This window comes from Amblyraja radiata, chromosome 2 (assembly GCF_010909765.2).
Source record: "Amblyraja radiata isolate CabotCenter1 chromosome 2, sAmbRad1.1.pri, whole genome shotgun sequence".
Lineage (NCBI taxonomy): Eukaryota > Metazoa > Chordata > Chondrichthyes > Rajiformes > Rajidae > Amblyraja > Amblyraja radiata.
In genome coordinates, this window is record NC_045957.1 from 51,150,170 (window position 1) to 51,175,362 (window position 25,193).

At 42.3% G+C, this 25,193-nt stretch overlaps 1 protein-coding gene and 1 long non-coding RNA gene across 4 annotated transcripts in view; one reads left to right on the plus strand and one right to left on the minus strand.

Annotated features, from left to right (window-relative positions):
* Positions 1-25,193, plus strand: part of dnah11 (dynein axonemal heavy chain 11) — a 317,498-nt gene that overhangs the window by 135,570 nt on the left and 156,735 nt on the right. Inside the window, exons 40-46 of the mRNA XM_033046160.1 lie at positions 2,339-2,475; positions 5,557-5,704; positions 10,786-10,934; positions 16,360-16,510; positions 19,697-19,828; positions 21,068-21,241; positions 24,420-24,624. Of these exons, the coding sequence (XP_032902051.1) occupies positions 2,339-2,475; positions 5,557-5,704; positions 10,786-10,934; positions 16,360-16,510; positions 19,697-19,828; positions 21,068-21,241; positions 24,420-24,624 (1,096 nt within the window). The remainder of the gene's footprint in view (positions 1-2,338; positions 2,476-5,556; positions 5,705-10,785; positions 10,935-16,359; positions 16,511-19,696; positions 19,829-21,067; positions 21,242-24,419; positions 24,625-25,193) is intronic.
* Positions 10,918-25,193, minus strand: part of LOC116989040 — a 53,010-nt gene continuing 38,734 nt past the window's right edge. For all 3 annotated transcript variants that reach the window (XR_004416114.1, XR_004416113.1, XR_004416112.1), the window contains exons 3-4: positions 24,655-24,707; positions 10,918-11,580 (exon numbers count right to left, since the gene is read on the minus strand). This is a non-coding gene — a long non-coding RNA (uncharacterized LOC116989040). The remainder of the gene's footprint in view (positions 11,581-24,654; positions 24,708-25,193) is intronic.

Consider the following 25,193-nt stretch of genomic DNA (forward strand, 5'->3'; position numbering starts at 1 on the left):
ATATTCTTAATATTTTTATGTTTTATTCTTAATGGTTTACTGCATGTCGTGTTGTTACTTGTGAGCGGAGCACCAAAGCAAATTCCTTGCATGTGTACATATTTGGCCAATAAACTTATTCATTCATTCATAAAACAAACCAGAGAACATTAACACAAACTTTTAAAACACACTAAATATAACAAAAAAGAAGAAAAGACAGACAGACTGTTGGTGAGGCTGCCATCATTGACGGTGATGTAAGCTGATCGATCAATCAGCAGGCAGTACTAATTTGATTCAAGTGTGGTTATTTTAAAGTTAGGTGGTCTACCCAGTATTTGAAATAAATTTGCACAGTTGGTAATGCATTCCATAGCTAGATGGATTCCCACCAAACTCCTCTTCTATGATGTAAAACGAGGAGAATAAACATAAGGGATCAATTAACCAACACCTGCTTCTGTTCATGTTCTTGTTTATTTTTACTGATGTTACATAAAGGAACCTTCTACCGCTTTGAGGCTGGCTGCTGGCTAATTCCTAATGGTAGTTGAAATTGTTCCAAATGTAATTTTTGTAAGTTGCAGAAGTAGATGTGAATGAAGTTTTGCTGGTCAATACTTTTGTGCACAGCAGTTTCTCCCTGATACTGATCCATGAGAAAGCATTCTCATTGAAATACATTATTACTAAAGCAATGAGCAGAGCTGGACAAGCTGCTGGTTGGAGGAGGAACAGCTGGCATGAGAAGGAGCAGCAGGGTGGGAAAGGTAATCGGCACAGGTAATCAGATCTGCTCTCCAGAGCATTGAAGTACACTTCAATGAAGCACACTGTGTGAGATATCTATGGTTCGGTATGGAATATCTTTTGTAATTTTTTTCATAACTTTAATCCCTTAATATTAATTTTGAATTGTCCCATCTGTGATTTAATGTTAGTTACCACGAGATGTCTGGTAGCAGAATGTAACTCAAAGTTATGTTTTTACAGTATAGGTACTTAGTGTGTTTGGCATATTTAATTTCATTACAATCGCAGGCTTAACTGGGATCTCCGGGCTCCTGATCAACACTCTTCTCATCACCTTCTTTCTCCTTACAAAAATTATAGATTATATTATACTTTTAAGTGCTACTGATATGTTCAAGGCTTTATCCTTCAGTATATTTGTATTATGAACCCAACAGTATCATGATCTTACAGAGGTGTATAAAATCATGACCTTACAGAGATGTATAAGGTAAATTCACACAGACTTTTTCCCAGGAAAGGGGAATCAAAAAGCAGATGACATAGGGTTAAGGTGAGAGGAGAACAAATTAAGAAACCTGAGGGGCAACTTCTTCACCATAGTGGTGTGTATGTGGAACGAGCTGGCAGAGAAAGTCATTGAGAATTGAGCTGGCAGAGAAAGTCAATAACAATATTTTAAAGCCAGTTGGACATGTACATGGATGGGAAAGATTTGGAGGAATATGGCCCTAATAAAGACAAATGGGGCTAGTTTATGCAGGGAAACTATATATCTCCCAAATAAAGTTTCCCATGGAACAGGGGGCTGAAGGACCTGTTTCCATGCTGTATTACTCTGACTTTATGAGAACATCACAACACTGCTGCAGCAGGAGACAAAATGTGAGTTTTCAAAAGGAAAAAAGCTCCTTGTGGAATAAGAATGTGAGAGTCATAGAGTGATAGTGTGAAAACAGGTCCTTTGGCTCAACTCGCCCACACCGGCCAACAATGCCCCACCTACACTACTCCCACTTGCCTGCGCTTGGTCCATATCCCTCCAAACCTGTCCTAACCATGTACTTGGCTAACTGTTTCTTATACAATGGGATAGTCCCAGCCTCAATTACCTCCTCTGGCAGCTTGTTCCATACACCCACCACCCTTTGTGTGAAAACGTTACCCCTCGGATTCCTATTAAATCTTTTCCCCTTTACCTTGAACCTATGTCCTCTGGTCCTCGATTCCCCTACTCTGGGCAAAAGACTGCATCTACCTGATCTTTTCCTCTCATGATCTTATACATCTCTATAAGATCACCCCTTATCATCCAGCGCTCCATGGAATTGAGACCCAGCCGACTCAACCTCTCCCTATAGCTCACACCCTCTAGTCCTGGCAACATCCTCGTAAATCTTTTCTGAACCCTGACTACAATTAATGTAATGTTGATGACAACATAAGGGAAATCAACAGATGAGTCATGTCGTGAAACTGGAACCATCTTGAATATACTTTTAAACATTAGTTTCAGAATATATAATTGTAAAATGTGTATTTGTGTATAGTGATTGACTTTAATGGTGAAGATTTTTTAAAGCTAATTTCTTTTTATGTATAGATATTGAAGACATTATACAGGACGTATGTAAATATGAAACAAAAACCTGTGTGGAATGATCTTAACCCGAAGGCGATCACAACAAACGAGATGTTTGGCTTCATCCACCCTGCAACCAGGGAGTGGAAAGATGGCGAGTATACTAAATATATATTACCACCGTTGAGGTTATGTTTGATGATACTAAAATTCTGGGGAATAAAGCTGAAATACTTAGCACTTTTTTAGAAGCAATATTCACCATTGTGATTATTTCCTCCTTAAATCGGGGAACCGAAACTGTATGCAGGCTTGCAGGTGTAATCTCACCAGCACCATGTAAAATGCCATCAAAACCTCCACAGTTTTATATTTCATACTACTTGCAATAACGGTCAGCATTCCAATTAGTCGACTTAATTTTTTTTACTCTGCTTAGGTGGTAACCTTTTGTGTTTCTCATACATAGACCTCCAATTCCTACTGCAACAATTTGTAGTTTCACACTGTACAAATAGTTTTTTTTTTCTTCCTTCCAAACTGGATAAAGTTATGTTTTCCCAGATTATGCCAGCTTCTTGCAAATTCATTTAACCTCTCTGTACCTCTTTGTATTTTATTTGTGTTCCACAGGTATTTTATTAATCCAACAATTTCTGTGTCATCAGCAAATTTTGCTGCAACGCAGTTGGTCCAATTATCTAACCCATCTATATACGTGTGTGTGTGTGTGTGTGTGTGTGTGTCATTTTGTCTTTGAAACATATCTCCTCGAAAACTAGACGCAAAAACACAGAGAATTTTACAATTTTCGATAGGGAATTAACTTATGATTTTATAAATCAACCTCTCTAAATTCGGTCGATTATTTCCCCAGATTTTGAATAAATGAGAAGGGTTTCGGCCCGAAACGTTGCCTATTTCCTTCGCACCATAGATGCTGCTGCACCCGCTGAGTTTCTCCAGCACTTTTGTCTACGTATGAAAGTAAGCATGCAGCACAGCAGGCAGTGAAGAAAACGAATGGCATGTTGGCCTTTATAACAAGAGAAATCGAATATAGGAGCAAAGAGGTCCTTCCGCAGTTGTACAGAGCTCTAGTGAGACCACACCTAGAGTATTGTGTGCAGTTTTGGTCCCCTAATTTGAGGAAGGACATTCGTGCTATTGAGGGAGTGCAGCGTAGGTTTACAAGGTTAATTCCCGGGATGGCGGGACTGTCATATGTTGAGAGAATGGAGCAGCTGGGCTTGTATACTCTGGAGTTTAGAAGGATGGGAGGGAATCTCATTGAAACATATAAGATTGTTAAGGGTTTGTACACGCTAGAGGCAGGAAACATGTTCCCGATGTTGGGGGAGTCCAGAACCAGGGGCCACAGTTTGAGAATAAGGAGTAGGCCATTTAGAACGGAGACAAGGAAACACTTTTTCTCACAGAGAATGGTGAGTCTGTAGAATTCTCTGCCTCAGAGGGCGGTGGAGGCAGGTTCTCTGGATGCTTTCAAGAGAGAGCTAAATAGGGCTCTTAAAAATTGCAGAGTCAGGGGGTATGGGGAGAAGGCAGGAACGGGGTACTGATTGGGGATGATCAACAATGATCACATTGAATGGCGGTGCTGGCTCATAGGGCCAAATGGCCTCTCCTGCACCTGTTGTCTCTCCCCCCTCCCTCTCTCTCTCCCCCCTCTCTCTCTCCCCCCCTCTCTACGGCTCTCTCCTCCCCCTCTCCCTCCCTCCCTCCCTCTCTCTCTCTCCTCTCTCTCTCTTCCTCCCCTCCCTCTCTCAATCCCCGCTCTCTCACTCTCCCCCCTTCTCTCTCCCTCCCCCCTTCTCTCTCCCCCCCTTCTCTCTCCCCCCCCTTCTCTCTCTCCCCCCCTTCTCTCTCCCCCCCCCCTTCTCCCCCCCCCTTCTCTCCCCCCCCCCCCTTCTCTCTCCCTCCCCCTCTCTCCCTCCACCTCCCTCTCTCTCTCCCCTTCCTCTCCTCCAACCCCCTGCCCTCCCCCACCCTCCCTCTCCTAAACCCCCTTCCCCACCATCCCCTCCACCCCTTCCCTACCCCCTTCCCTCCACCCTCTCCCCTACCCCCTTCCCTTAGTGTGTGTGGGGGGGTGGTTAGTGTGTGTGATGCCGCATGCCGCCCCCCGCGCAAACGCGCATTGGGGGAACAGACCCAACGGGTCTGCACTTGGTCTAGTATATTATAAATATTTGAGACCTCCGTAAATATAATTGTGCGGCCCATTACTTGATCCAAAAATGACACATTTGTCCTGCTTTAAGTTTGTTACTTGTTTCCAGATCCATGCCATTATTTTACTCCCAACCCTAAACACTCTTAATTTGCGCAGAAATATCGTATATGATTCCTTATTGAAACCCTCTGGAAATCCAAATGTACTACATCTACTCATTCTTGTTTATCCACTTTGTTTCATCTGTAAAGAAATCTACAAAATGGGATAAAGCGTGATTTTCATTTAATAAAACCTGTTGAAACACATTTGATTGTCTAAAAGTTTCTAAATATCCTATTACTATCTCCTTAATCATGGCATTTCCCAGTGACGGATAATAGGGAAGTTGGGCTATGTTTTTCCATTTACCGTCACTCTCCTTTCTAGAGTTGTGGTTTTCCAATCTTCTTGGACTTTCCCAAAATCAAAAAATAACAGTAGAGATGTTGTCTTAATATTGTTGTTGGTATGTTAGCATTTACGTCAAAGTAGTATTGAATATTTAGTAATGCAAAGCACAACAATTGCTGTTCCCACCTCTGCAGTAGGTAATATTTTATAAGATGATTGTGGAACTGTATGTTCAATATACCACTATATTATGTATCAGTATCAAAATGTTAATGTTGAAATATTAAGACCTACAGTCCCTCACTGCAGACTAATATTTTCAATCTTTTGGCTTTTAATATTATGCCTATCAAGTTGAGAGATATCAGTAGAATGGACTGAAGCACTTTACACTTTGAGAATTCAATGCCAATGTAAAGCATGTACAGGTCGCATTTGACATCCGGTCTTGCCATTTGTTTTTTAATTCTAATATTTGCCCTTGTTACATAGAGTATAAAGGTATCAACCATAATTTTGTTGGAAGTTCTTATGGCCGAATATTGTGTGGTTCCACTGCAGGGACTCGAGCACCAACATCTAACACGACACAAATAAATGCATGTCTTTTAACATTTATATCAATTTTTAAGCTATTTTCATTAATTGACAGGTTTTTGTTGCTGTTCCTAGGTCTTTTTTCCTCTATCATGAGAGAGCAAGCCAGCATTACACACGACGGTCCAAAATGGATTGTCCTGGATGGCGATATAGATCCCATGTGGATTGAGTCATTAAACACAGTTATGGATGATAATAAGGTAAATAAGAGCATTGGGTGCACGGAAATTATCAATATCCTTCAACTTGGTACTCACCTGAATATATTCTTTAAATTGTTTCACAAATACGTATTCATGTTGTCTGTTCTCCTGCAAAAGGTACCTGAATCACACTGACATCTCAAGTCTTCAGAATCATTCCATCTAGGCATCATTTAAAAAAACAAAACAGAATCAACTGTTAATGGTGCCAACAAAACATGGATATAGTTGCACCGTCTTTGTCAAAATTGGGAATATTGTTTCTGCACCAAGCAATGTCCCAAATGTCCATTTATCACCATTCCTAAAGTTAAAGATGGCTTTAACAGCTTTTTTTAAATTCTCCTTTTACCTTTACGATCCAAATGAAGAGCCTCACCATGTTCGGATGATTGATTTGAATAACAAATTTATCTCTCATCTGTTCCATTATATTTGTTCTTCCCCGGGATTTCAATTAGATCTCCCATTGATACTTAGATTCATGCCTCCAGCTCTGTGTCAACTTTTATAGTAATCAATCGGCATTCTATGCTGAACATTTGTTTCTGCACAAACTGCATCTGTGTATCTGTTTCTGTGCATCTTGCTAATTTTATTCTCGAATACCCCAAAATCAACAATACGTTTATCTCTATATTTTATTTAGATTATGTGTTTGCAGTACACAATAATTCAAAAAAATTCTCGTTCATCACATTTTTATTTGTGTCCTGCCCATTGGGTATACAAATGCGAAGTTTCTTTGTTCTTCAGACATATGCTTCATCCCTCATAAGACTGTGCGGCAGTTACCACGGCTTAATTTTATTATGTTTTTTAGTCCCTCATTATCTTACAAAACTCTTTTGCCTAAATTCCCATGTTTCCATCGCTTTATAGGTGCATAATGCAAAATACATTTTAAACCTGAATATAGCCTAAAATATCTTCAAAGTGTGAATACCCTGCCATTGTGTAGATAGTATTGCCAGAACCTCACTTACCAAATACTATTTTATAAACACTACAATTGTCATGTTCAACCAATAGTTCTCTTTTTTTTCTATTGTGACATTTCTTGTATTTATTTTATTTTGTTTTTCTCAGCGGCAACTGTAATATCTTTCATACAATGTTTACACCTTAAACCACTGTGTGTAAATGAAGACCCAGTGGGACACAATCTCTATTTGATCATTCCCTTAAGATCGCTCAGAATTGTGTGAAACATTGTCTTTTGCTCTGTAATCATCCTTCCTTTAAACTTAAGCCAGGCTTAATTTTTAATCCTTGTTTCATGATTTGTCTAATTTTGTTTGCAGTTTTACTTAGTAGGCATTGGTCATGCACTGTCATTAATTAATAATAACTCAACTTCGGATTTAGATTTTTCATTTTACTGCTGCTGTTAGAAAGTGTCATTCAGTAAACTGAGATAGTAAATGTAATTCTAAGGTATTCCCATCCAAATATTTCATATCTTCTTGCCAATTAATACATTTATTTTGCTGAGCTAATCTTTCACCAATCATTGACATGCAAGTAAGAAAATGAATGGGGATGGTCCCATGCCAATATTTCAGATCTATTATGTTTCATTTGCATTCTTTCTTATTAATTTATTTCACATATTTCTCCATTTCCCTTTTAAATACCTCAGTTGTGACTAGTGATACTATTACATGTTTCTTAATTCATCTCCAGGATCTGTGTGTGGACAGCAAGGCAAGCATTTATTACCTGTCCTTAACTGCCCTTGGGAAGGTGGTGTTGAGCTGTTGCCTTGAATTACTGTAGTTCTTTAGTGAAGGCTTCCTACAGTGAGAGCTATTGCATTGGGTATTCCAGAATTTAGACCCAACAACAATGAGGATCAACATTAATTATACTTCCAAGTCAGGACAGTGTACGGCGTGAAGGAGAATCAGTAGGTAGTGACGATCCCATACATCTGCTCCCTTTATCTCTCTTCCTGGTAAAAAATGTGAATGGGAATGAGTAATGCCAGGCTACTGTGTGCTGCTGATAGAGGGATTGAGAAGTTAAGGAGGCTGATAGATTGCCAGATAAGCAGGTTATTTTGTCTTGGGTGGTAATCAACTACTTGAGTGGTTGGCACTGTGCTTACAGACAAATAGAGCGTATTTAATTATACTTCTGATTTATACTTTGTGGTTGGTGAAAAGCCACTGGGGTGTCAGGCGTGTTACTTGCCACGGAATACCTACCCTCCGATATAGGCATGTATTTTTAAGTGGCTGATCCAGTTAAGTTTCTGGTAAATAATGTTACTATCCCCTGGTTATGGATGAAGAGGCGGTCGTAATGCCTTTGATTGTCAAGAATAGGTAGTTACACTATCACTTGTTGGAAACATTATTGTGACATGACCTCTTAAAAGGTGAATGCATCTTAGGTTTTGCTGCATACAAGCACAGGCTGCTTCATTCATCAAGGAGGTGCAAATGGAATTGTATATTGTGCAGTTATACCAAATATCCCCACTTCTGGCCTATGATTGAAACAGCTGAGTTTGGTTAGACTTCTGGGGTTGGGACTTTTTATCTATGACAATCCCTTCCATTGTTTGAGGTGTGACTCCAACCACTGGAGTATTTTCAGTTTGACATCAGTTTTACCTGGGAGCTTTGATACCACACTGCCAAATAGTGTCTTGAATGTGAATCAATCTCAGCTTACATCTTTTAGTTTAGTTTAGAGATACAGCGCATAAACAGGCCCATCGCCCCCCCCCCCCCCCCAAGTCCGCACCAACCAGCAATCCCCGCACATTAATGCCATCCTACACACACTAGGGACAATTTACATTTATACCAAGCCAATTAATCTACAAACCTGTGCATCTTTGGAGTGTGGGAGGATCTTTGGATTGTGGGAAGATCTCGGACCCATGTGGTCACGGGGAGAATGTACAAACTACGTACAAACAGCACCCATGGTCGGGATCGAACCTGGGTCTCCGGTGCTGCAAGTGCTGTAAAGGCAGCAACTCTACCGCTGCGCCACTGTGCCATCTGGAATTGAACACTTTGGTTTGTGATGATCCTCTTCCAATCCACCAGCTGCACATCCAACAGGTCATCTTCCTAATTGAAAGACTTCCAATGTGATGCTATCACATATCGTTAATGCCTAACCTCACTCCAAGGGGACAGTTGCCTTCTGGATGCTCTGGTCAATTTATTTGCTCTCCGCAAATTCTCGCTCTTTTTCCACAGTACAATCCTGTGGAATTATGGGCGGTGCAATATCAGGCCTTTTAATTTCTCCCTTTTGACCATCTAGAAATCCAAACATGGCTTTGGAGTGATGGAGGAATATATTTGTACTTCCAGTTTTTCATTTTCCATTCACCACTCATGGTGTCACCTCCTCTACTTTGGAAAACCACTCAACTTATTGTAATATCTCTCTATAATCTGTAGACGTGACCCTGAGTTGCCTGTCGCTTTAATTCTCAATCCCATTCTGTATTTGGCATAGACAGTGTTCGAAAAAAATTGCAAAACAGCACCTCTTCTTTTTACTTGCCTCTGGACTGAACATTGAATTCAGTAGATCAATCATTCCAATCTTGTATCACAGACCTACCCTTTTGATTTTTCTGCCCTTCACCCTTTCATGCAATCTTATCTTATCAGAATCTTATCAAATCTTATCAGAATCACACTTTATTCGCCAAGTATGTTTTGCAACATACAAGGAATTTCATTGGCCAGGTCAGTCATACAATTAAAAGTGACAAATCACTCAAAAACACATTTTAACATGAACATCCACCACAGTGACTCCTACACATTCCTCACTGTGATAGAAAGCGAAATAAAGTTCAAGTCCCTTCCCTTAGTTCTTCCTCGGTCATGGGCCTCGAGCCTCCGTTGACGGGACGATCTTGACTCCCGTAGCTGGCGGTGTTCAAGCCCTCTGTATTGAGGCGATCCACTCCCGCATCGGGGGGGGGGGGGATGTCAGCTCCCCCGCGCTGCACGATCGAACCTTCTGCGACGTTGGAGCTCCCAACTAGCCTATCCCGACTGCAAGCTCTTCAAGGGATCAGCTCCGATGTTAAGTCTACGCCCCGCGGTGGAGCTCACGACAGTCCGAGGAGGTTTCCAGCTCCAGCGATGGATGGCGACAGAGCACGCCGAAGAATGTGATTCAAAAAATAATCACATCTAGGGCAAGGTAGGAACTTGAAAAAAAGTTTTCCCCCGCCCCCCCCTCCCCCATATAAAACAAACCGAAGAACATTCAAACAAACTTTTAACATACTAAAAAATAACAAAAATAATGGAAAAACGAACAGACTGCCAGTAGGGCAGCCATCGCCCCTAATGTTAATCAGCACCTTTCTTCAAAACTTCTGCTTCACCTAATTCCTAATCATTTCCATTTTTTGCTTCAGGTTTCCAGCATTTGTATGTTATGGTTTTGCCTTCATTATCCATTGTCACAGTTGGAAAGATCCCATTTTTTTTAAGCGTGCCTTTATTATTATAACCTTAATTGTAGAATAGTATTCCTTATGTTATTTAGCTAATCTTCTATAGTCCAGTTACTTGATGCCATCAGGAACTCCATAACATGCTGTATAAGTGACCCATGTAATGATTTATATTATTTACTTTTTTCAGGCATTATACCCTGGTAAAATCAGGTTGTGGGTTCATTCTTTAATGCTAGGTTATCCAGGAGAAAGATAATCCAAAGTGATGGAATACAATTCAGAGGCTAAGGACAAAATTCCATCTGTATGATCCGCACCTTTTGATATCACTATTGCTCAACTTTAAGGATTTTGGGCTCAATATTTCCCAGCTTCCTTGGATTTGCATAACTTTTACACTCTTTGATCCAGCCACATATGATGGAAATATTCTTTAAAAAAAAGTATTTTAAAACATTAAATGCAAACATTTAACTATTACTGCAAATTGGTTCTATTGTGACTTGTAATGCTGCTGCAAGTTAGAATTTCATTGATCTATTGTCAGTGCATATGACAACTAAACACTCTGATGCTTGATTTCTATGTATTGATAACTCTAGGCTCCCTTTTTGATATTTGCATGCAGGTCCTGACACTTGCCAGCAATGAACGTATTCCACTAAATCCATCCATGCGTCTTTTGTTTGAAATAAGCCATTTAAAAACTGCAACACCAGCTACTGTTTCAAGAGCAGGCATTTTATACGTCAATCCACAGGATTTGGGCTGGAATCCGTGAGTTGCTGATTTTAGTAACAAATAATGTTTTGTCTTGTAGCTTCATAGTGAAAATATTTTTCTCATGCCCCCCAATTTCACTAAAATTATCTTGTAACTGTAATAATGCTGTCTGTGAGACTTTGCTATGTAAGTTGGATGAGCAGGACTTTGCCCTTAACTTAAGGTAGGGCTGTTCTATGGTCAGATACATGCAGGGAATAAGCTGTTCCTTTATCTGTTGGTACATGCTTTCCAAGCTTTTATATCTTCTGCCCGATGGGAGAGAGACGAAGATAGAGTGCCTGGGGTATAAACGGTCCTTGGTTATGCTGGCTGCTTTCGCAAAAGGAGTCTGGTTTGTGTGATGGACTGGGCTACATCCACAACTCTGCAATTTCTTGTGGTCTTAGTTGGAGCAGTTGACAAACCAAGCGGTGACTCATCCTTATAAGATGCTTTCTATGATGCATCAGTAGAAGTTGGTAAGAATCGTTGGAGACATGTCGAACTCCCTTAGTCTTGTATCGGCATTGATATGCTTTCATTTCCATAGCTACAAATTGATTGGTCCAGGACAAATTGTTGGTAATATTTATGCCTGGGTATCTAAAGCTCTCAGCTATCTCCATTTCGGCATGGTTGACTTTAACAGTGGAATAACCTAAAAAGTAAAAGAAAATTAGAGGAGGTTCTCAGACATTCTAGGGGAATAAGTGCAGTAATTAACCAATGCATATTATTTTTTAAATGTCACAAAATTATTTTGCAAGGCAAAAAGGCAAAAATTGAATGCTGTGCCAAATAAGTCGTTTGGAGGAAAGATCATTTATCAACAATTTGGGTTTTAATGATGGAGTAGCAGAAGCAAAGGTTTAAGGGAGAGGTTTTCAGAATCGGGGGTCTATGCACTTGAAGGCAAAGCAAAAAGTAGACCAGTGAAGGCATCTACAAAGTGAATAAAAGGTTAGAATTTAATAAAACTTTTTAATGGGGCATTAAGGTTGAAGTAAGTTAGTTATTTCAAAGGTCTTTTATTCTCACGTGTACCAATTAAGGTACAGTGCTATTCGTATTACCATACAGCCATACTAAATAAAGCAACAAGACACAACTACTGTACATAAAAGTTAACATAGAATCCACCACAGCGGATTCCACATTCCTCACTGTGATGGAAGGCAATAAATTCTAATCTTCTTCCCTCATTTCTCTCCCGCGGTCGGGGCAGTCGAACCACCCGTCGGGACGATCGAAGCTCCCGCAGCTGGAGATCGAAGCCCCCGCGTCGGGGCGGTCGAAGCTCCCGCAGCTTGGAGCTCCCGAAGTCGGTCTCTAACCAGGGAATGCGAGCTCCACGTTGTTAAAGTCCGCAGGCTCGGTTGGAGTTCAGAGGTCGAACCCTGGCAAAGGGATCGGCAGCTCACGATGTTAAAGTCCCGCAGGCCCCCGCGGCTGGAGCTCCCCGAAGTCGGTCTCCAGCAGAGGCATCCAGCTCCTCGATGTTAGGCTGCAGTGTGGATGGAGATACGATAGGGGGAAAAAATCGCATCTCCGTCAGGGTAAGAGATTTTAAAAAAAAGTTTCACCCCCCACACCACCCCCCACATAAAACAAGTTAAAGAAAACTAAAAACAAACATTTAACAAATACTAACGAAACAACAGAGAAGGAAGAGACAGACAAACTGTTGGCGAGGCAGCCATTGCTGGCGCCACCTGGCTTAATTATACCACAAACTAGACTAAGAGAGCTGGTCATTCAACGCAATATTCCACCTCTCCACCAATTCTAATATTGGTGGCCAGTTGGGGGGGGGGGGGGGGGGGGCTTTCTGGAGCGCTAGTATGGGTGTTGTGGGCTGAAGGGACTGGTTTCCAGAGGGCTAGTATGCAAATTGTGCGCCAAATGGATTATTGGGCTGGCGTCTCAGTCAATCAAGCCTGTTGTGCTGGCAACTCACTCACTCACGGCTGGTGGGCTGGTAGTTGACTCACGGCTAATCCTTGAAATTCTATTTCAAGCAGGGTATAAGGCCACCAAATTCAAGTGTGGTTTCTTACCACTTCTAGCAGGGTGCAAGGCCACCAAATTCAAGTGCAGTTTCTTAACACTTCTAGCAGGGTGCAAGGCCACCAAATTCAAGTGCAGTTTCATACCATTTGAAGTAGGGTGCAAAGCCACTAAAGGCAACGAGTCGTGACCTCTCCCTCCTCCATCTTGCAGAGACTGAGCCACACCCACATTTCCGGGTTTTATAACCCCTCCCACCCCCCACTGGAAAAGGTGTGGCTTTCATGGAGTGATTGACAGGAGAGAGATTCTCAACATTTAAAAAAAAACTTATAACACTTATTTTTCATTGATGGGAAGAATTATCTGCATCTGCTCAGCGGATGGGGATTGAGTAAGATGGCCAAAAATCACAGCCGTAAGTGGTATCGTTTTATCTAAAATCAATATACAGTGCAAACAGGAAGTAAGTACATTTACAGTAGTGCCTTTTAACTTCAAGCCAAAGCACCCAAGCCACAATTTGCAGTAAGTAGTGCCTTACAACTTCATGCTACAATTTGCAGTAAGTGGTGCCTTTCAACTTCAAGCCAATGCACCCACGCCACCATTTGCAGTAAGTGATGCCTTTTAACTTCAAGCCATTGGATCCAAGCCACCATTTGCAGTAAGTAGTGCCTTTCAACTTCAAACCACACCCAAGCCACCATTAGCAGTAAGTAGTGCCTTTCAACTTCAAGCCAAAGCAACCAAGCCACCATTTGCAGTAATAGTGCCTTTCAACTTCATGCTACCATTAGCAGTAAATAGTGCCTTTCAACTTCAAACCAAAGCTCCCAAGCCACCACTTGCAGTAAGTAGTGCCTTTCAACTTCATGCCACCATTTGCAGTGCCTTTCAACTTAATGCCAAAGCACCCAAGCTACTATTTGCAGTAAGTAGTGCCTTTCAACTTCAAGCCAAAGCAACCAAGCCACCATTCGCAGTAATAGTGCCTTTCAACTTCAAGCCAAAGCTCCCAAGCCTCATTTGCAGTAAGTAGTGCCTTTCAACTTCAAGTCAAAGCTCCCAAGCCACCATTTGCAGTAAGTAGTGCCTTTCAACGTCATGCCACCATTTTCAGTAAGTGGTGTCTTTCAACTTCAAGCCACACCCAAGCCATCATTTGCAGTAAGTGGTGTCTTTCAACTTCAAGCCACACCCAAGCCATCATTTGCAGTTAGTGCCTTTCAACTTCAAAGCTCCCAAGCCAACATTTGCAGTAAGTAGTGCCTTTCAACTTCAAGCCAAAGCAACCAAGCCACCATTTGCAGTAATAGTGCCTTTCAACTTCAAGCCAAAGCAACCAAGCCACCGTTTGCAGTAATAGTGCCTTTCAACTTCAAACCAAAGCTCCCAAGCTACCATTTGCAGTAAGTAGTGCTTTCAACTTCAAGCCAAAGCAACCAAGCCACCATTTGCAGGAAGTAGTGCCTTTCAACTTCAAAGCTCCCAAGCCACCATTTGCAGTAAGTAGTGCCTTTCAACTACATGCCACCATTTGCAGTAAGTAATGCCTTTCAACTGCAAGCCAAAGCACCCAAGCCACCATTTGCAGTAAGTAGTGCCTTTCAACTACATGCCACCATTTGCAGTAAGTAATGCCTTTCAACTGCAAGCCAAAGCACCCAAGCCACCATTTGCAGTAAGTAGTGCCTTTCAACTTCAAGCCACACCCAAGCCATCATTTGCAGGAAGTAGTGCCTTTCAACTTCAAGTCAAAGCTCCCAAGCCACCATTTGCAGTAATAGTGCCTTTCAACTTCAAGCCACACCCAAGCCATAATTTGCAGGAAATAGTGCCTTTCAACTTCAAGTCAAAGCTCCCAAGCCATCATTTGCAGTAATAGTGCCTTTCACCTTCAAGTCAAAGCTCCCAAGCCACCATTTGCAGTAAGTAGTGCCTTTCAACTTCAAGCCAAAGCAACCAATCCACCATTTGCAGTAAGTAGTGCCTTTCAACTTCATGCCACCATTTGCAGTAAGTGGTGTCTTTCAACTTCAAGCCACACCCAAGCCACCATTTGCAGTAAGCAGTGCCTTTCAACTTCAAGCCAAAGCAACCAAGCCACCATTTGCAGTAAGTAGTGCCGTTCAACTTCATGCCACGATTTGCAGTAATAGTGCCTTTCAATTTCAAGACACACCCAAGCCAAGCCAACCAGGGGAGAAGGGGGGGGGGGGGGGGCGCTTTATGGAACGCTAGTATGAACCATTTTAGAACCAATAGACATTTTTTTGCAAGCTTTAGAACCAATAGAGACACTTTTTGCAAGCTTTAGAACCAATAGACATTTCTTTGCAAGCTTTAGAACCAATAGACATTTTTTTGCAAGCTTTAGAACCAATAGACATTTTTTTGCAAGCTTTAGAACCAATAGACATTTTTTTTGCAAGCTTTAGAACCAATAGACTTTTTTTTTTGCAAGCTTTAGAATCAATAGACATTTTTTTTGCAAGCTTTAGAACCAATAGACATATTTTTGCAAGCTTTAGAAGCAATAGACATTTTTTTGCAAGCTTTAGAATAGACATTTTTTTGCAAGCTTTAGAAGCAGACATTTTTTTTGCAAGCTTTAAAGCAATAGACATTTTTTTGCAAGCTTTAGAAGCAATAGACATTTTTTTGCAAGCTTTAGAAGCAATAGACATTTTTTGCAAGCTTTAGAAGCAATATACATTTTTAGCAAGCTTTAGAAGCAATAGAGACACTTTTTGCAAGCTTTAGAACCAATAGACACATTCTGCAAGCATTTTAGAACCACTAAGGGCACTTACATTGAGTAGACATGTGTTCAGTGTTATTCACAGCTCAGGTAAACGTGACCCTCTGCCTTCCTCCATCTTGAAGAGACTGTGTGGCACACCACTTCCTGGTTTTATAGTCCCCTCCCCCCCTAAATTAATATCTCTGTCATTTTTAATCGACGGGAAAAGTCCTCGGCACACATGCGGCGGAGGGGGGCTCTGAGCAAGCTGGCCAAAAATGACGGCCGTAGGTGGCGGCGTTCTCTCGGAAATCGCAGCACAGATGGCCAAAACTGGTCAAGAACAGACTTTTAGTAATATATAGATAGATAGATAGATAGATATGCTTCTGTGTTCTTATCACAGAGGACCGATGGTCCCCTTTTCATCAGCGGGCAGTTCTTTTACCGTACTTTTGATTGGAGGGGAGGGGTAAATATTGTGTCCATTATTTATTCAAATGTGATACCCAACCTGAAGCTGAGATTTAAAAAAATTAATTTGAAATATTAGAAATGTTGCTGTTGAAAATACTATCTTTGAGGTGGAATGCCTTTCTAGAAATGTACACTTTTAAAAGATATTGTAACATCTGTCTTTCTGGACTAAATGGCAACCATAAATTTGTTATCTTTGATGCATAGGTATGTGACCAGCTGGATTGACGCAAGAATATACCAGTCAGAAAAAATCAACTTAACCATTCTCTTTGATAAGTATGTTCCTTTATGTCTAGAACAACTGCGATCCTCCATAAAAACCATCACACCCATACCAGAAAACAGCATGGTTCAGGTAATCATCTACCCTCTTCCATTATCTGCCTCTCTACATTTGAAGTTTTCATAACTGTATACCTATACATAACTGCAGCTGATAACTGGAAATTATAGTATTTAAAATATATTCACTATAATATTTCTTTCAGTGCTTTTACTCTGGGAAGGGTATCTATCAGTGTAGGCATGGGAAATAACAAGGATCTGCAGACGCTGGACTCTTGAGCTAAACACAGTGTTGGAGTAATTCAGCGGGTCAGGCAGCATCTTTGGAGTTGCTGCCTGACCCGCTGAATTACTCCAGCACTTTGTGTTTAGGCATAAGGAGAGTTGGCTGCTCGGCGTGCACTGCACAAATTTGGATGCAGCATTGCATTATTTAAAATTATGGCTGGAAATATCGTTTGCAGCAATTGATATCTGGAACTCACTGAGTGAGGAGATGGTGAAATTGGATACAATCACATCATTGATAAGACATTTAGATTAACATAGTGTGATTAACAGACATGAATCACCTGCTCACTGGTACGCGTCCTTTTCTGGTGACATATCCAGCCTGCCACTTTGCAGACCCATCGACTGTTTTAAATGGTCATGTCCATCACCTGCTATGTACTACCTGATTTGTGATAAGTATGAGATAGTTGCAGTCACATTCTATGTGTAAACCCTGTCAGATGGGTTCTGCTGCCATAATCCCCATTTACTAGCATAACCTGGGAGGTTATCCCAACAACTTGCATGGCTCTTGTCATGATACTTCTTCACACAGTCATTTCATCCATCTTTTCAGGACAACATGACTTGACAATAGACAATAAGTGCAGGAGTAGGCCATTTGGCCCTTCGAGCCAGCACCGCCATTCAATGTGATCATGGCTGATCATCCCCAATCAGTACCCCGTTCCTGCCTTCTCCCCATATCCCCAGACTCCGCTATTTTTAAGAACCCCATCTAGCTCTCTCTCGAAAGCATCCAGAGAACCTGCCTCCACCAAGGCAGAGAATTCCACAAACTCACCACTCTCTGTGCGAAAAAGTGTTTCCTCGTCTCCGTTCTAAATGGCTTACTCCTTATTCTTAAACTGTGGCCCCTGGTTCTGGACTCCCCCAACATCGGGAACATGTTTCCTGCCTTTAGCGTGTCCAAACATTTAACAATCTTATATGTTTCAATGAGATATCCTCTCACCCCAGAGTGTACAAGCCCAGCTGCTCCATTCTCTCAGCATATGACAGTCCCGCCATCCCGGGAATTAACCTTGTATACCTACGCTGCACTCCCTCAATAGCAAGAATGTCCTTCCTCAAATTAGGGGACCAAAACTGCACACAATACTCCAGGTGTGGTCTCACTAGGGCTCTGTACAACTGCAGAAGGACCTCTTTGCTCCTGTATTCGATTCCTCTTGTTATAAAGGCCAACATGCCATTCGCTTTCTTCACTGCCTGCTGTACCTGCATGTTTACTTTCATAGACTGATGTACAATACAATACAATACAATTTATTTGTCATTTGGACCCCTTGAGGTCCAAACGAAATGACGTTTCTGCAGCCATACATTACAAAACAAAAGACCCGAGACACAACACAATTTACACAAACATCCATCACCTCGCTGTGATGGAAGGCAAAAATACTTATCTCTCCACTGCACTCCCCCCCCCCCCCCGATGTCAGAGTCAAAGTCAAAGCCCCCGGCTGGCGATGGCGATTGTCCCGCGGCCATTAAAGCCACGCCGGGTGATGCAAGGTCGCACACCGGGTCTTGTTGTTGGAGCCCCCGGCGTGCGCTCGCAAAGTCCCGCGGCCATTCCAAGCCGCGCGGGGCGATGGTAAGTGTCCCCGCTCCAGGTGCTCTTCAACCCCGCAACTCGGGCGGGAGAAGTCGCCGTTGCGGAAGCCCCGAAAAGCGGTCTCCCAGCAGGGACCCGCGGGCTCCCGGTGTTGCCGTCCGCCAGACCCGCAGTTGCAGCCTCCGAATCTCCGGGGGTCGGGCCGCAGCAGCGCTACACCACCGCTCCACCCGCTCCGGACTCGGCCAGCTCCGCGACGGTGAGGTGAGTAGTCGGCAGCTCCGCAACTGGAGCCCCAGGTCGTTCCTGTTGGAGGCTGCTCCACGTTGCAGCCCCAACGACAACGGAGACCCGACAAAGAAAAGGTCGGGTCTCCCATGCAGGGGAAAGATTTTAAAGTTACCCCACCCCACCCCCACCCCCCACACACACATACCCCAACAAAAAAATTAACAAAAACTACATTAAAAAACGAGACAAAAAATAAATGGGACCCCCAGGTCCCGTTGTACTTCCCCTTTTCCCAGCTTGACTCCATTTAGATAGTAATCTGCCTTCCTGTTTTTGCGGTTGGATGGAAAATCCCATGCTGTTGCAAAACGAGAAAGTGTCATGATAAAGATGGAAAATACAGCATTTTGTGTCTGGAAAGCTTTAATTTCCCTTGGATACTGATTTTTCTCAGGGCAAAATGTCTAAAGTTATAGACATCGAAACATTAGATGTTAAAAGAATAACTTTGCAAGAAAGTTCTCTGAAGTCCATGAAATGATGTGTGGAAGCATGGTCGTTATTCAGGAAAACTTTATGATGGCTAAATATGTCAACACTTTTGCTGAATACAGAAGCTTGCATTTTATTGTGCCCTGGTCTCTTGTTCCCCTAACTATATGGGTGGTATTAATGCATTGTGGTATCTAAAGGATTTTTGAATAAACAAAATAAGTTATCAACAGAATAATCATCATTGATGGTGAGAACTCTCAATTAAACAATATTGTTAATATGCCAAGGTCATTAAACACTGTATTCTTGGGTTTGGAACTAAATGCTGTATATAGGCAGAAATACATTTTTGCCCAAATCTCACCGAGGTTCAATCCAGTGTTTCTGGCAAGTGTTAGAAGGGCAAATTTTCAGTGAAAGTGTGAAATAGGCAGTGTTACAATACTGGGAGAATCCTAAAATTGGCTGCCAGTTTATTAGCACTCATGTTGCACTATCATACAAAATACGAATTTACTCTGACCGATCAAAAGCTTGCGGCTCGGATTAAACTGATCTATGAAGCTGTGTGCCGCATTGCATTATGTACTCTTCTGATGAACTGTTGTGGGTTGTGAGAATTTATGCTAATTTACATAACTTTTCTGTTTTTATATTTATATTATTCCCTTTTAGACTCTTTGCTCCCTTTTGGACTGTCTACTGACACGAAAGAATGTACCTCCTGATTCTCCAAGAGAACTATACGAGCTTTATTTTGTCTTTGCCTGCATTTGGGCCTTTGGTGGAGCAGTATATCAAGATCAGGTTGATTCTTCCTATTTCAGACATTGCCTTCATGTAATGGATTTTAATGCATAGAAAAATGACTGAACATTAGTACTTAATATCATTTTATGCCTTTGCCAACATAACGAGAAATAAAATAACATTTACGCCTATCCCCGCATTGGTACCGACTATAGACAATTTCCAAAGCAAGTATAAGATTGTTAATAGTAGAAGTGACTACTAGACTATTTGGCATTTTGTATGCAGCACTATATTGTTTTGCTGAAAATTGATGTTGGTTTTACAATGTAAAATTGAATCACGCTGACTGTGTTACTGATCTTAAATTTCCACAATTGATAATCCCAGCAGTTGCTCGGAAACATATGCAATAGTGCCCTCCAGTGGGTTGGGAAAGGTTCTGTAGAAACCCCCACCGTACTGGTCCATCTGACGCACCAGTGAGGCCACAAACTTCACTCTGCAGCTCCCAGAAAGATGATTATCATTGATTCCTCACCGATAATTTTTTTTTATCTGCAATTTTGAAGTCCTCGATTAGGAAGTTATTTTCTTTTTCCCCATAGCTAACCCGTTTTGTGGAAGTCCAAGCTATTTAACTGACTCGCTTCTCTCTTTGAAGAGGTTCATCTGCCCTACTTTATCCCAATATATGCTTCAACTGACTGGAAACGCAGGTCTTTACTTCCAGCCTGTATATTGCTAAGGCGGGAGAAAAATGAATTACTAATGTAATTCCCTTGCTTTTGGATTTACCTTCTCTAATCCAGCTACCCATATTTGTCTCTAGAGCATACAGCATGGAAAAAGACCTCCAGTCCAACTCATTCATGCCGACCTGGTTTTATTAATTTGCCTGGATTTGCCCTATATCCCTCCAAACCTTTTCTATCCAATATATTGTCTGCCAATGTGCTATCAAATGTGCATTTTGATTCCTTGTGATCTAACCTTCCTGTCCAGCATTCCATGTGGTACCTTATCAAAGGTCATGCTAAAGTCCATGTCAGCAACATCTACCGCAGTGCTCTCATCAGTCTTCTTGTTCATCATATCTAATTGCATTAGATTATTGTGCCTTGTAGAAATTTCAATCTGGCCTTTTTATAGTATTGCAATGAATCTTACATGATGCTGGTTACGTTTCTTGTCTTCTGAAGATTAGTAGTATCAATCATTTAAAGGCTTCAGCCCACAGATAGAAATACCAATAACTTAACTTAAATGTATTTATTTATTTTGTTTTTTTTTCAGTTGGTTGATTATCGAGTTAAATTCAGTCAATGGTGGTACAAAGAGATGAAAGCTGTTAAACTTCCATCGCAAGGGACTGTCTTTGATTATTATCTTGATCCTGAAACAAAGAAATTTAGTCCTTGGTCTGAAAACCTCGCAGCATTTGAAATGGAAGCAGATAATCCATTACAAGTAAGTGAACCGAAATATATTCAGATAGGGGGAAAGTGCATATGCTAAAAATCTCAGAATAGAAATACTGGAACTGAAAAGAAAGGAACAAGTTTAAAATTCCAGGTTCAGATGGTATATTCAATACATTATAAGGTCAAAAATTACATTACAGGTGCACAACCTTTTATCCGAAAGCCTTGGGACCAGACACTTCTCGGATTTCGAAATTTTTCGGATTTCCGAATGGAAGATTTTTAGCGTAGATTAGGTAGGTAGCGCGGGCGGCTTGAAAAGTCTGGAGCGGCTTCCTCCTCCCCGGAGACCGGGGAATCATTGTAAATCATTGCTTAAATGTTAGTCAGTTAGTTTGGAGGGATTATATGTGGTGCGGCCAGACGCCCGCAGCCCCAGCTCCGCGATGTTGGGAGTCGGCGGCGTCGCAGCGCTGGGATACCAGTGGGGAGCGGGCAATGCCTTACCGGGTCGCCGTGCGGTAAGCTCCGGAGCGCTGTGGCCGCCGACACACAACATCCCGGAGGAGGCAGCCGCTACAGTAGTACAGACCTGGGTTGACCGTGGGTCGTTTCCTGGTCAAGTTTGGCGCCAAACGTGAGCTTTGGTGTGCAGACGACATCCTGGAAAAAATGTCCGGTTTTCGGAGCTTTTCGGTTTCCGGAACTCCGGATAAAAGGTTGTGCACCTGTATTAAACATCTATACTTGCATTTTCTAAGGCTTTGCCTTCAAATGCTTCAAAAGAATAGTGTGTAAAGGTTGAAAAAATCAGTTCCTGACCAAACATACTAATTTGTAGGCCATTTGCCATTGGCAGAAATAAAACAGGAATTACTGTAAATTAAAATGAAAAATTAAAAAAATTGCAGATTCTGGGAAAACAAAATGTAAACAAATGATGGAAAAACTGCATCTGTGGGAAGAGAAACAGCTACAACTGTGGAGGCAAAGGAAACTTATTTAAGGGCCTGTCCCACTTACGTGTCCTTGGCACGCAAATTACGTGACCTCGTGGTCGTGTTGAGGCGCACGGGCATCGTATGACCGCGCGGGGCTGGTCCCACTGAGAAGCGCGGAGGGGTATGTAATTGTGCGCGACATCGCCCAGGGCTCCGAAATGTTTGTAGCGAACAAAATCTTCACGCGCCAATAGCCTGTCGTGTAACTGACGGCCAAAGTGGGACAGGCCCAAGACCCTGGTGCGACGCAACGTCTCGCCTCCAACAGCAGAAGCAGGCAAACGATCGCCGAACTCGGCATGGGGCTCACGGCCGTTGCGGTCCGGATCCGCCCCCACTTCTACTCCCAGAGCGGGGCCAAGAAAATTGAAGATAGACACAAAATGCTGAAGTAACTCAGCGGGACCGGCAGCATCTCTGGAGAGAAGCAATGGGTGACGTTTCAGGTCGAGACCCTTCTTTCAGACTGAAGAAGAGTCTCGACACAAAATGTCACCCATTCCTTTTCTCCAGAGATGCTGCCGGTCCCGCTGAGTTACTCCTGCATTTTGCGTCCATCTTCAAATTACGTCACACGCTCCAGACGGCTGTGCGGGCGCATGGAATTGCGCGGGACCGTCGCGCCTCAATGCAACCACGAGGTCGCGTAATTAGCGTGCCAAGGACACGTAAGTGGGACAGGGGCTTAAGTTTCAGGGAGGATGCAGAAGTGGGGTAAAACTGCGATGGTCACAATGATATGGGTGTCAGAGGCTATGAGGAGAATGGGGTTAAGAGGGAGAGATAGATCAGCCATGGCAGAGTAGACTCGATAGGCTGAATGGCCTAATTCTACTCCTATCACATGATATTATGGTACACTGTAAACAAGGATATCCGTCAATGAGCGAATGGGAGCAATTGGAAATTGCGAGTAGAGACAAAAGAATATGGGAGTTGCAAAATGCAGAGCAGAAAGACATGCCTGTCAGGTCAGGCTGGGCCTGTCCTCCACTCCAAATGGAGGAGAAAAGAAAAAAAGGAAGTAGAGAAAGCCAAACAAAATGAGCACCTTGCAGCCATCTAAGCTTAATATTGTATTCTACAATTTCAGGTAACATGATTTATCTGCCTCTATGAGTCATCCATCTGTGATGTTGACTCAGTTTGTATTATTTTTCATCTGGGAGTGGAGGACCTGCCCAGCCTGTTGACCCGATGTTCTGCTCATGTAAAGGGGGAGGAATTACCATTATCATTGTACAAGTAATAGAGACAAACAACTGCAGATGCTGGTTAATACACAAAAGGACACAATGTGCTGGAGTTAGCAGCATCTCTGGTGAACATGGATAGGTGACGTTTCGGTTCGAGACACTTCTTCAGACTAAGACTTGAATTGGGCCTGGAATAGAGGTGAGTTGACAGGCCGGGCCTGCTGGTGTCTGCGGGAGTGTTGAGGATTGGTGGAGTTGTTGGTTGCAGTCCACAGGCGGCCGGAGTGCAGGTAAGGGTTAGTGATGGCGGTGGCAGACGTGGCAGTGGCAGCTTTATGTTTGACTGGAAGCTGGCTGGCGTTGGCAGCCAGGCCTGGTGGTGAAGGTCAGTAGGACTGGTCTGAAAGTGGCTGGGGCGATGGTGCGGGTTGGCAGCAGCTTTGGTGGTCCTGGCGTCAGAGAGGCCGGGGATGCGGTGAATGCTGGTGCTGCATGTCCTGGTGTCGTTGCAGGCCTTGGCCTCATGGCGGTCGGGTGTGCGGCACCATCCAGAGGTAGGTCCTGACCGAAACGCCACCTATCCATGCTCTCCAGAGATACTGCCTGACCTGCTGAGTTATCCCAGCTTTTTGTGTCCATCATTGCACAAGCAATGGCTTATCAATGGCGTATTCAATAAATTCAGCTTGCTTATTTATGTATTGTATTTATTTACCTTTCTTGTACATCAGTGGAGCTGCACACTAAATCTCGTTGCACTGACGTGCAATGACAATAAAATATATTATTATTATTATTATTATTATGACCTCTGCAGTGGAACTGGCAGCCTGTGTTCTTAAAGAGATTGCGGTGTCTGATTACTGTGGGGATATTCCGTCCGCTATAAACAAAATCCAAGGTCTGGAATAATGAGGGTTTACTGTACATTGAACCATAATATTAAATTGTATGATTGGAATAAATTAGATTTTTTACTAATCCTGTGTATTATCAGATTATCCAATGTGTTCTTTGTTCATTGCAGGCAGTTCTTGTTCCTACAGCTGAGACAACCCGACTGCAATACTTTGTAAATTTGTTATTGGAAAAAGGGAAGCCAATTATGCTCGTGGGAAATGCTGGCATCGGCAAAACTATATTAGTAGAAGACAGACTTGCCAATCTATCAGAAGATTATATGGTCGCCAAAGTTCCTTTCAACTATTATACCTCTTCAGTGATGTTACAACGTAAGTTAAGATGATTCTGGAACTACTTACCAAACTTGGGCAGATGCTTGCTTCAGCGTCATGACATCAGTTCAATACAAAGCCTATGTTAAAAAAAAAATCTATTTGATTCTCAGATTGATTTCCCTGATGATTTGGGTTCAGCTTTGTTGATGGTATTTCTCTGCAGTCCAGTAAACAATAGATCTTCTGTCCACCCTTTGCAAAACTAGATGAGCAACCTCTAGTTGCATTCCATATAAACCCTATGCAACATCACAGAAGTTAAAGTGTTTGCACACGTAGCTGCTTTTTGGGGGTCATGTCCTGGGTGAAAAGAGCTAACTTAGGACAGGCTGAGTTCCTTCAATGGAAGGGAAAAGATGATGGCAACCCACTCTACAACTGGCAAGTTAAAAGCTTTTTCGTTCTTGTGATGAATACCCCATGTGGCTCCTGTGAATTGTGCATTGTGTGTATCTCCAACAAACCCAAGACCCTGCCTGGCTAATTTTAAGAAATCGACTCACCTTCACCAATCACTATGGATTTCCGGCATTTGATTTGTATTTCATTTAACTAATGCTCAA